General features: G+C 38.0%; 1 protein-coding gene across 1 annotated transcript in view; it reads right to left on the reverse strand.

Annotated features, from left to right (window-relative positions):
• LOC102853120 (sulfotransferase 1 family member D1-like) overlaps positions 1-4,550 on the reverse strand; it is a 47,182-nt gene extending 42,632 nt beyond the window's left edge. Inside the window, exon 1 of the mRNA XM_006896835.1 lies at positions 4,436-4,550. Coding sequence (XP_006896897.1) covers positions 4,436-4,550 — 115 coding nt within the window. The remainder of the gene's footprint in view (positions 1-4,435) is intronic.
• Between the last annotated feature and the right edge of the window lie 7,896 nt (positions 4,551-12,446).

Raw genomic sequence — 12,446 nt, forward strand, 5'->3', positions numbered from 1 at the left:
ACACAGTCAAATGCCTTTGCATAGCCAATGAAACACAGATAGACATTCTTCTGGTATTCCCTGCTTTCAGCTAAGATCCATCTATTATTAGCTACAGTATCTCTAGTACCACGACCCCTTCCTCCTCTTTGACTTTTTAGCTGTTAGTGTGTATATTTTGAATAATATTTGTAATAACATTTTCTTTTTATTCATATGGATAGTAATACTAACTCCCACATCACTGTGCTTCAGGGTAGAATTCGACTTTTCAACTGTGAAGGCAACACTAGTCTTTTGTTTTTCATTTCAGGGATCATATACCATGTGATAGTCTGATTCAAAGTGACTAAAGCCTTTCCATTTCATCTTACTAATGCCTAAAATATGCATCTGTTCATGTGTTTCATTTTATTTATCACAACTTCTACTTTTCCAATACTCATACTTACAATTTAATGGTAACAGGTAATGCTGAGTTAATTCTTAAATTTCTAATACTTCAAAAATACATGGATTATGACATTGGGCTATGATTTAATAATATGTTTTGTTGCTTGTTAATTGTTAAATACTGATTTACTAAAAGTTATTTTCATATACTCTACAGTTTATTTCATGAAATAGACAATTCTAAAAGCAAACTTTATAAAATTCATGTTTTGGAATATATTAAAATGTATATTAAAATTTTAGAAAAAAATGGAACAAAATTAAATATTCTAATATTTGTCTTTACTTAATACTCAAGTATTTTCCTGATTGTATAAAATTCAATATATCACTTTGTATAATTTATGAAGTGAGAAATTGTACATGATAAACTTTATTTCAATTGTATAAACTGATCAATGGTTTGATTTAAGCAATGTCTTTGTATCTTCCACACTTCTTGAAATATCTATGTTCTTTTTAAAAATTTTTTCTACTTTATTTATAAAACTCATATACAAATTCGAACAAATTCTTTCAATCTCCCTCACCCCCTCCCCCATTAAATTGTACAACCCACTAATTAATCCCCCTGTACATCCACATCCCTCTGCTTCCAGCCTCTCCCACTTGCCAAGCTCTGGTACATACATTGAAGGAAATAGTTAAACATTGGGAATATATCTCATGAGTGTATTTTAAAGTGTAATGAATCTGAGTTAAATTTCACATATAAATTCAGCATTCTATGTTGTCATTATGACTTCTTAAGAAACCACAAGCAGTGTATTTATGGTATAAATTCAGTAAAACCTAACTGAAAACTTACCTTTAAACTCCTTAGGTCTTTAAATGAATATTCTCAGATCAAGAATTGGAGCCAAACTATTATTGAATGATATCCTTGAGTGGCTATCACCTAGTATGAGAAATTGGTTGGTCAATAAACATTGAAAGATGATTGTTTCCCTTAGGCTTCTCCTGTTTACTTCTCTGAAAAGGTCCCTTGAAATATAACTTCCTCTGGAGGATAGTTATAAGACCTCATAAACAATTTAATCTGAATATTGATAATAATGTTAGCCTATATTAACCTGAATGAAATTATTGACTCTAGTCCCATTATAAAACTCCCTACTATTGAATCAACTGTGATGCTTAGCAACTCTCCGTCAGATTTCTGAGTTTGAATATTATAAAGGAAGAAGCTGACAATTTTTCTTTCCCCTAAGGAGTGGTTAGTGAAGTCACACTGCCAGTCTATAATCTAACAGCTAGATACCTTACGCACTACATCACCGGGGCTCATTTTTACCCTCATTAGTGATTTAAAGTTATAAAATATTTCATTGAAAAATTATATATAATGTCTTTAAAAGGTTAACATTAAACATAACAATCAGCATATTATTCTCCTAGAAAATTATAGCTTGATATTGAAAATACATTTCATATAGGCAAATAGAATACACAGGAAACATGAACCAAGATGGTGGAAAATTATCATATCGAGGTCCAAATAAGACTAGAGGCCAACTATTGAACAGATCATCAATTTTTCATATTCAAGTTCAAGTTGAAGAAAATGAAAACAAATATGCAAGATCCAAAATATCACATTCAAACATAAAACAAAAACCAAACCAGATGAAATAAAACAAACATTGCTAAATATAACTTAAAATCAGCCAGAACAGTACAAGAGGAATTTGAATTCAGAAGATGATATGGATGAATCTAGAAATATGTTTACCTGTGTTTTGAAGACTATACTAATGTGTTTGACTAGTTGAGGCACAAAATTTTGCATATTATTTCAAAGAATGAGTATTCCAGAGCTTATCTGTATTTATATGAAACTTGTGCATAAATCAAGAAGCAGTCATTCAAATAGAGTAAGTGGATATTGCGTACTTTCAACCTGTTGTGTTGTTTCAACCACTTGATGACACCTAACATTTTCCGTCTCTTTACTCTTCATTAATTCAATGCATGACAACATGAATTCTTCTCCTAGCAACTCATTGCTCTGGCCCCGATTCTATTTATTAAACAACTAAGAAATCACCTTGTTGATACATTTTGGGGACGAATATTTGCTCTTGATTCTTTCTAACTTCCCAATTCTTTCTAACTTCTAATATCATGTAACCATTGTGATCATTCCTTTCTTTGAAATATTCTATTTCCAAAGCTTCAGTTGTACTGTTTGTTTGTTTGTTTTTGTCTCTTATACTTTGAAACTACATTTCAGGATTGTGACCTACTTTTTCTTCCAATTAAAGCTGGCCTCCTATTCTCAGACTCTTTTTTTTTCTTTTCATGAAACTCTATCCTCTTCTGAAAAGTCTTTTACAGTTAAATTTTTATTTTAAAAGAGTGATAAGAACTTGCACTACAATTTTTAAAACAGATGGTTGAAATCCACTAGCTGCTTCACGAAAAAAAGGATGATCAATGTCGTCCTGTGCAATTAAATTTCTCTGAAACCCACAGAGGTTCAGCTTTGGGTTGGTTCCAACTCTATGGGTGGAACAACAATAGTCTCTTCTTCTAGGATATAGAAGACTACCCATAGGTAACCTGTAACTATAACTAATTCTGTATATCGCATATCTTCTTTAGGGGAATATAAAGCACTTCAGCACATGCAGGGTTGCATACAATAACTAAAACAAGTCAATTGGTATCCCATCAATTCCTGGGGTCTTTTTGTCCCCCCCAAAGTCTTCAATGTAGCTTTCACTTCCTCCTTCATTACCATTGGCCCCTATTCATATAGTATTTCCTGAATTTGTTCCTATCCAGTCAGTTCTTTCTAATACATTGATTCTGTATATTCCACCCATCTTCTTTTAATGCTTTCTGAGTCATTCAATATTTTGCATTAGTATCTTTCAATATTGTGACTCAAGGCTTAATTTTATTTTGCTGTTCTCTCAGCTTGAGAAATGAAGTTCTTCCCTTTGGGAACTGGATGCAGACTCTCTGGCTTCTTCATGCTGAACAGGGGTGTAGATGTAAAGGGGGGAAGGGAGGACGCTTTATCTCCTTACTGGTGGTCTTGGGTTAAAGCTGCTTGCCTTCCTGCTCTGTTAGAAGATATTGTCCTGTCATTTGCTCCCCTCTGGACTACAAAGTGTTTTCTCAGGTGGGTCCAGTGGGGATGGCTGGTTGAACCCAGAGGCTCCATCCTCCTTTGCTTCCTTAGCTGGCAGTTGTATTCCCCTTTTGTCACTGGCACTGGGTTCGGGGTCAGGTCTGGAGTAAAACTCAGTGTTAAGGTTACCTAGAGGAAAGGGAGCAAACCTAGAGAGAACAAACTTGTGAGTTACAAATAGAAGGGCTTTGGGGGTGTTGCTTTCAGGTTTACTGGGGGGGAGGGTGGCAGAAGGTGGCCTAGGTAACATTGTCTGGATACCCTAGGCATTCTTTCCCCCCCTCTTCCCCACCAGGGGTCAGATGGCACAATCTGGGGACTGAGGAGCTCACCCTGAGGGTCGCGACAGCTTGTCCCGATTGCCAAGGGCAGCTCGCCCCGGGCAGAGGGCTGCGATGGCTCTCCCCGAGCCGGGGGCTGAGGGTAGCCCATCCCGAGCAGGGCAACACCCCCAGGAGCTGGCTGGTATACTCCTCCCCCAATTGTCCCTACCCCAGTCTGGTCCCCTCGCCTGACTGAGGACTCTGTGGTCAGGGATAGTTTTTCCAATTCCAGCACTGCCACTTTTACCCCCCCCCCATAAGTGGTCATACTATATTTTGAAGTAGGTGTCACTGCCCTCCCCCTTTATATATGATAAAGGGAACCTGAGAATTGTGAACAGACTCCCCCCAGGTCTAACCATCTTTTGGCAGAAGCATTCAACAGAACAACATATGTGGTGCATTTAGGATGTCAGTCCTCTTGTGCATGCTGCCACTGTTAAGGTCATCAGACTCACAGTGACTTTCAGACTCACAGTGACTTTCAGCAATCCACTTTATAGGTAATCATCTTCTTTGACCTGTCCAAGGAAACCCAAACCTGCAGATGGCGGGCATGTATCCCATCCCCCACTTCCTACGCAGGCGGCCAGCGGGATGCGAGGCACCCCCAGGGCTGGCGGCCGCTGGGGGCATGCCCCCCCACCCCGTCGCATGGGCGCTCAGCGTGTGCACGGCCCCTCTTGTGCGGGTGGCTCGCAGGTGCCCGCTTCCCCCACAGCCACCATCCTGGCTCCAAGAATTCTCTCCAGAACAAGTCCACCTTGCGGCAGTGTGGTGGCTTCACTGTACCAGTCTTGAGGAGGGCCGGTGCCCAGCATCCATCCTTGGTGAGGCAATCCATTCATTCAGGCTGTGGAAGTCTCTTGGAGCTGCAGCAGCTGTGTGGTGTGGCGCGGGCTCTACGTGAGGGGGGGTTGGAAGCCACAAGACTCACCCATTTCTCCTTCAGAATCCTTAAATTCCTGTTGTTGAGCCTCGATCTTCATTGAGGGCCAGTCATCAACTGTTTAAGTGTTCAATTATCAATAAGCTGAAGTCTGTGGAAGGCCATAATGGCCCTGCTTTAAGTGGTTCGCTGCTCCCACAGCTCACCACGCAGTCTCTGCCTCCACCACCATCTTGGATTCTCATCTTGAATCTTTCTTACTCTCACCTAAGCCAGAAAATTCTGAGGATGGCTGTCTGGCTAACAAATTAGAAGAGGTCCATATTTGTTCCCATTCCCAAGAAAGGATTTCCAATAGAATGCAAAAGCTATCAAATAATATCATTACTATCACATGCAAACAAAACACTGCCGAAGAACATTTAAAAATGGCCAGAACAGTACATAGGTAAGGGACTACCTGAAGTTCAAGCAGGATTTCGAAGAGGCAGTGACACCAGGTGTATCATTGCTGATGGCAGATAGATCCTGGTTGAAAATAAATAATAGCAGAAGAATGTCTATTTATGTTTTATTGTCTATGGAAAGGCATTTGACTGTGTATATCATAACAAGTTATGGCTAACATTTAGAAGAGTAAGAACACCAGAGCACTTAATTGTGTTCATGTGAAATTATCTAGACCAAAAGACTGTTGTGAAAACAGAACAAAGGAACACAGCATGATTTAAAATGAAGAAGGGAGTGCACCAGTGCTATATTCTCCCTCCATATCTATTCAATCTGTATGCCAAGCAAATTATTCAAGAAGCTGGACTCTATGAGGAGAAATGTGACATCAGGATCAAAGGAAGACTCATCAATATCTTGTGTTATGAAGATGACACTGCTTATATAACATTTGCTTTCTGAAAGTGAGGACAACTAAAACCCCTGTTGCAGAATATCAAGGAATGCAGCCTCATTATGATTGCATACTGATGTCAAGAAAACAAAGGTTCTTACCACATAAGCAACATCATGATAAATGGAGAAAGGATTGAACCTGTTAACAAATTCATCTTACTTGGATCCACAATTAACACCCTTGGTACTAGTAGCCAGAAAATCAGGACACATATTGCACTGGGAAAGTCTGTAGTTAGAGACCACTCCAAATTATTGATGAGTAATGATATCAGTTTGAGGACTAACGTGTTTCTGATTCAGGCCACCATCTTTCTGATCACTTGTTATGCATCTTAGAACTGGCCTATAAATAACGATGACAGAAGAAGAATTGATGCCTTTGAGCTGTGATATTGGAGAAGAATGCTGAACATTGAATGGATTGCTGAAAGAACAAACAAATATCTCTTGGAGGGCGATAGTGCTCTTTGGAGGCAAAGACGATGAGACTTCACTTCTCATGCTTTGGACATGTTGCTAGGAGAGGTTATTCCTTGGAGAGAGACATGACGCTTGTAAAGATAGAGGGTCAGTGAAGAAGAGTAAGACCCACTAGACTGCCACAATGGGCTCTAATGTGTCAGGAAGTGCAAGGATGGCACAGGACAAGACAAGGTTCAGATTTGTTATTCATAGAGTCACTATGGGTCATATCTGACTCAATGGCACCTAATAACAACAGCATAACACTTCAAAATGTATATATTTGAAATTTCACTTATCACATTTTTATATCCTGTCCCATATGAAGGGACAAAAACAATTCCATATGACTTTTTAAAAATTAATTTATGTCAGCATTACCAACCAGTGTATACCATAAGCTATAATTTGTCTCACTTCCTTCACATGCATTATATAGCCAATTGTCATGTTTTACTTGATCTACTCATGTAATTATCTCTTCTTTTGTCTACATCTCATACTTTATGTACACTACAAGCTGCTGTTTCAAATGTTTGTTTTAAACTGGTTCTTCTGTCTATTGTCTTCACTCGTTTAATAAATGGCACACTCCTCTGTCTGTGTAATCTTGATAAAGTATCCTCCACTAAGCCTTAGGAATAACAAGAAGATACATCTATAATATTGTCATTTCTATCTAATAATCATTATTTACAGACAATATTTTTATTTTGTAGCTCCATAGTGTCAGGAGATAAAAGCCACTAGAGAGACAAAGAAAGAACAAAGCAAGCAAACAAAAAAGCCCCACATACGTACAAAAATTCTCTATTTATAATTTTTTAAACGAAGGTAGATTTTATGACCCTACTTTTAATATATGTTTTATTAAAACTGAGAAACTAGCAAGATTTATTGAAAAGCAGAGTTGTTTATACTCAGAAACTGAGATGATCCAACCACGTCTTCACATTGCTATGGGGCTGAGAGAACAGTTTTTATATATTATTAGACCCTTAGGGAATTTGGAATTGAGAGTATAGTTAAATCTTCCACAACTTAATTGTAGTAGTTGCTAGGTAACATTGCATCACCAAGGACGCATACAGAATTAAATCCTACCCTGTTTTCAAAATCTACTCTGTGCTTAAACCCATTGTTGCAAACATGGTGTCAATACCGATATTAAAAGACCCTAGAAATTATAATGAAAAAAATGCATTTTACTAATTGCTTGAAAATATAAAAAAATGAGCATAAATTCCAAATATCTCCAAGAGACAGGGGAAAAAAGTACAATTATTTCCTGACACTATGGAGCTACAAAATAAAAAAATATTGTCTGTAAGAATTTTCTCATTTTATAAAATTAAAAGCAAGAAGAAATTAGTTTGGTGAAAAGAAACTGCTTATTTACTTCGAATGACTGCTAATTTTTATTGTATTGTGTTTATTATGAACTGGGAAAATCTACTGTCAGGGACCCCTCAAGAGTGCTGAAAAGCAACAATGTCAGTCTAAAGACTAACATGCACCTGATCCAGGACATGGTCTTTGCAATTGCTGTGCACTGAGAGTTCGACAATGACGAAGGATGACAGAAGAAGAATTAAGGCCTTTGCATTGTGGTGCTGGAAAAGAGTCTTGAACACACCATGAACTGCCAAGAAAAGGAATAGGTCTGTCTTGGAGAGGGTGAAACAAAGATTCTCCTTGGAGGCTAGAATTTTGAACCTGACTCACATACTTTGAGCATGTAGCCAGGAGGGATCAGTCCTTGAAGAAATTCATCATGCTCGAAAAGATGGAGAGATAACACTGGAGAGAGGGACCTAGGATGACATCGATGGATGGATGGATGGATGGGTGGATGGATAATTAAATGGGGCAATGGGAGTAGGTTTGTCAGAGTCAGTGAGACTGGTTCAGGACAGGACAGGAGTCAGAGCAGTTGTACCTAGGGTCTCTATGATCTGCAGGTGACACAATGGCACATAGCAACAATATCCACTATTTGTTCCTTTTGAATCTGAGTTTATAAAATATTTCTGTTTTCTGACTTTACATTTTAAAAAACTTATTAGATAGCAATGTGGGATTTATTAATGGGTGTAATGGGGCAGGTGTATCAGAGGCAGTGACATTGGCTCAAAAGAGGGAGGGGTTCAAGGCTATTGTTCATAGGTCACTGTAAGTCCTAGTTGACTTAACAGCACATAAAAACAATGACAACATATTGTTTAGCCATTATTATGAGGTTGCTTATTCCTATATTGCTTATTGCACCTCAAGAAACCTACATGTCTTATCTAAGCAGATATTCTGAAACCTGCCCCACTTTTCACAGACTGATTTCTCCCTTTTTACCTCTACATCCAATAGTTCTGAAGAAACTAAATTTTGTAGAATTTAAAAGGACACTTCCCTTCTTCTTTGTTTAAACTCATTTAGTTTTAACTCATAGATTTTGTCTGATAGTGTAAAGAGTCTATTGTAAGTTAATAATGAATATTAAAATGGTTTCTATTGTGATTTCTGATATCTATTGTCTTACAAAAACAGTAGGTCAAATTGTGTTTTTTTTTTCCTATCAGTATTGTCCATGTCCTATAGCCTCCAAGCTCTGACGCTCTGATTTAGAAACATGTTTGTAATTCTATCATGGAGTCTTTCGTTTGACCTGGGACATAATTATATTACTGAATACTAGGTGAATCTTTCTTACCATCTGTTCTCACTTAGACGATATCTTTCAAAATATCCATCTATTAACTTCTTAATACTGATACTAATTTTTATACATTCATAGATGCTAATATCTTTTTATTTTCTCTAGGCAAAACGGGTAAAATATATTGCCATAAGTTTTCCCCTTAGAATACTAACTAGTTCTTTTTTGTCCATCTGTAGATTTTTGTGTTGTATCTGATGGATATAACTTGTATCAGAGTTATTGACCTAGTTTTGAGCTCCAAATCTACCTTAAACCCATTGTCATTAATAGAATTTGTGAATTTAAGGCTTATAGGAGGAAACTGCTCATCTTTTTTCCACAGAGAGGCTGGTGTATTCTAACAGTGGTTGTTATGTTGTTGTTATGTGCCGTCGAGTTGCTTACGACTCATAGCGACGCTATGTATAACAGCCCTAAACTCCGCTCTGTCCTGTGCCAATCGCAATGTCTCCGACACTCCCATCCCAATTATCCCAGTCACTGAATCAATCCACCTCATAGAGGGCCTTCCTATCCTGCGCTGTCCCTCTACCCTCCCAAGCATGATGTCCCTCTCTAAGGACCGGTCTCTCCTCACAACATGTCCAAAGTATGTTAGACGGAGCCTCAGAATCCTTGCCTCCAAGGAGCCACCCAGTTTAACCCTTTCCAGGACAAATCTGTTTGTTTTCCTAGCAGTCCATGGTATTCTCAATACTCTTCTCCAGCACCACAGCTCAAAGGCATTAATTCTCCTTCTATCCTCCTTGGTCATTGTCCAACTCTCTGATGCATAACAAGTGATTGAGAAGACCATGGCCTGTATCAGATGCACCTTACTCTCCAGAGAGACACCATTGCTCTTCAGTACTTTGGAGAGGTCCCTGAAAGCAGACTTTCCCATGGCAAGTTGTGCCAAGAAATCTGGAGAACAACCACTTGGCCAACTGACTGGAAGAGATCTATATTTATTCCTATCCCAAAGAAAGGTGACCCAACAGAATGTGGAAACTACAGAACAATCTCACTGATTTCACATGCAAGCAAGATTTTACTGAAGATTATCCAAAAATGACTGGAACAGCACATCAACAGAGAACTACCAGAAGTCCAGGCTGGATTTAGAAGGGGTCGTGGTACTAGAGATATTGTAGCTGATGTTAGATGGATCTTGGCTGAAAGCAGGGAATACCAGAGGAATGTCTATCTGTGTTTCATTGACTATGCAAAGGCATATGACTGTATAGATCATAACAAACTATGGCTGACTCTGAGAAGAATGGGAATCCCAGAACACTTGATCGTTCTAATACAAAACTTATACTTGGACCAGGAGGCAGCCATCAGAACAGAGCAAGGGAACACTGCATGGTTCAAAATTGGGAAGGGCGTACGCCAGGGATGCATCCTATCTCCATACCTTTTCAACCTATATGCAGAACAGATTATCCGGGAGGCTGGGCTCTATGAGGAGAAATGTGGGGTCAAGATTGGTGGAGGCTTTATCAACAACCTGCGTTATGTGGATGACACAACCATGCTTGCTGAAACTGAAGAGGACCTGAAGCGCCTGCTGCAGAGTGTCAAGGACTGCAGCCTACAATATGGATTGAGGCTCAATATCAAGAAGACAAAGATTCTCACCACTGGACCAATTGGCAGCATCAGGATGGATGGTGAAGAGATTGAAATTGTACATAGCTTTAGTTTGCTTGGCTCCATAGTCAACAGTCTTGGCACCAGCAACCAGGAAATTAAATGCGCATTGCCATGGGAAAGTCTGCTGTTAGGGACCTCTCCAACTACCAACACATAATGCCGGGTTGACCAGCATCATAACCTTAAACAGATGTAGGCATATTGCAAAGGCTTTTCCTTGCAACCAGTAAATATTTAGTCTTAGATATATAACAGAGAATTTCTCCAAAAGCTGTAAAAAAAGCTTGTGACTGAATGAAAGGAAATAACTTTACCTTTGGTTTAACTGAAAAAAAAAATATATTTTTTTAAGTAAGGGTCTTAGCACAAGGCCCTTATCAGAAATTATCTCAATAGTCCTCAGAATATGTTTAAAAGTTTACCTATATCTCTTTACCAAGAAGCAGCCATTTCATCAGAACAAAGGAATACTGCATGGTTTAAAAAGTGTGCTTTAGTATTTCATCCTTTGATCATATTTTTAAATATAAATACCAAGTAAGTAACATGAGAAACTGAACGTTATGAAAAACAATGTGACTTTAGGATTAAAAAAAGACTCAGGAACAACCTGAAATATGAAGATGGCACAACACTGTATAAAACAAAGATAATTTAAAGCACTTATTGATGAAGTTGAGTGATTATAACTTTCCACTTGAATTACATCTTAACACAAAACAAATATCCTAACAACTGGACCAATAAACAACATGATAACTGAAAAACAGATTAAAGTTATCAAGAATTGGGTTTTATGCCATAGAAGCAACAGTTACACAGTGTGTTCCAATGGGAAAATCTGCAAATGACCTCTTTAAAGTTCTAAAGGAAAGGATTCCACTTTGAGGACTTAAGTGTGCCTTAGCCAATCCATGGTATTTTCAGTCACCTTCTAAGCATTTGAAAATTGGAAAGTGAATAAATAAAAACAAAACTCAATTGATATCTTTGAATTGTAGTGTTGCTTAATATATTATTGAATATTCCTTGGAATGCCAAAAGAACAAGTAAATATTTCTTAGAAGAAATACAGCCAGAAAGTTCCTCGGAGGCAAGAGTAGGAAGATTTTATTTCTCGTACTTTGGGCATGTTATCAGGTGAAGCTAGTTCCTAGAGAGAGAGAGATACTGTTTTATAGACTATTACAAGTCCAATAAGAAGTCCTTCAGGGAAATGGATTGACGTAGTATCTGCAACAGTGGCTTCAACTAGTCATAATGGTGAGGATGATGCAAGATCAGATATTGTTTTTTATTCTGATACCATTTTGGAGCAGTTCATAACACTTGGTGAGATCTAATGACACTAATGTCTCAAATTAGAATTGGTTTAGAATCATAAGTAAATCTCTTTCATTTTATTTTAACTGACTATGTATTCTGAAGCAAAGCAAATCACTCAAGAAGCTGGACTCTGAAGAATGTGGCTGGCATCAGTATTGGAAGATGACTCAACAATACCCTTGTTTACATAGATGACACAAACTTGCTTGCTTATTGAAAGTGAGAAACCTTAAAGCTACAGACAAAGTTTGTGCCTTTAGGATTGTCACACAGCTTCTTACCCCAAGGCCATCAGAGATCCCTTATAAATAGATAGATATAGATATATGAGTATGGCACATGTTAAGGCAGGATTCAGGTCAGTTGCTCATAGAGATATTATGAGTTGCACTCAACTCAATGACACTTAATAGCAACATATATGTGTGTGTATGTATATAAAAAGAGACAGAGTCTTTCAGTATATAATGAGGTGAAATACATGTATTTTAAAAATTACTAATGCTTTCATTTTCAATCTGTATGCAGAACAGATCATCCGAGATGCTGGCTGTACAAGGAGGAATGTGGCATCAGAATTGGTGGAAGAGTCATCAACAACCTGCTTTATGC

This window comes from Elephantulus edwardii, unplaced genomic scaffold, assembly GCF_000299155.1.
Source record: "Elephantulus edwardii isolate Elephantulus edwardi_28Jun2011 unplaced genomic scaffold, EleEdw1.0 scaffold00192, whole genome shotgun sequence".
NCBI lineage: Eukaryota > Metazoa > Chordata > Mammalia > Macroscelidea > Macroscelididae > Elephantulus > Elephantulus edwardii.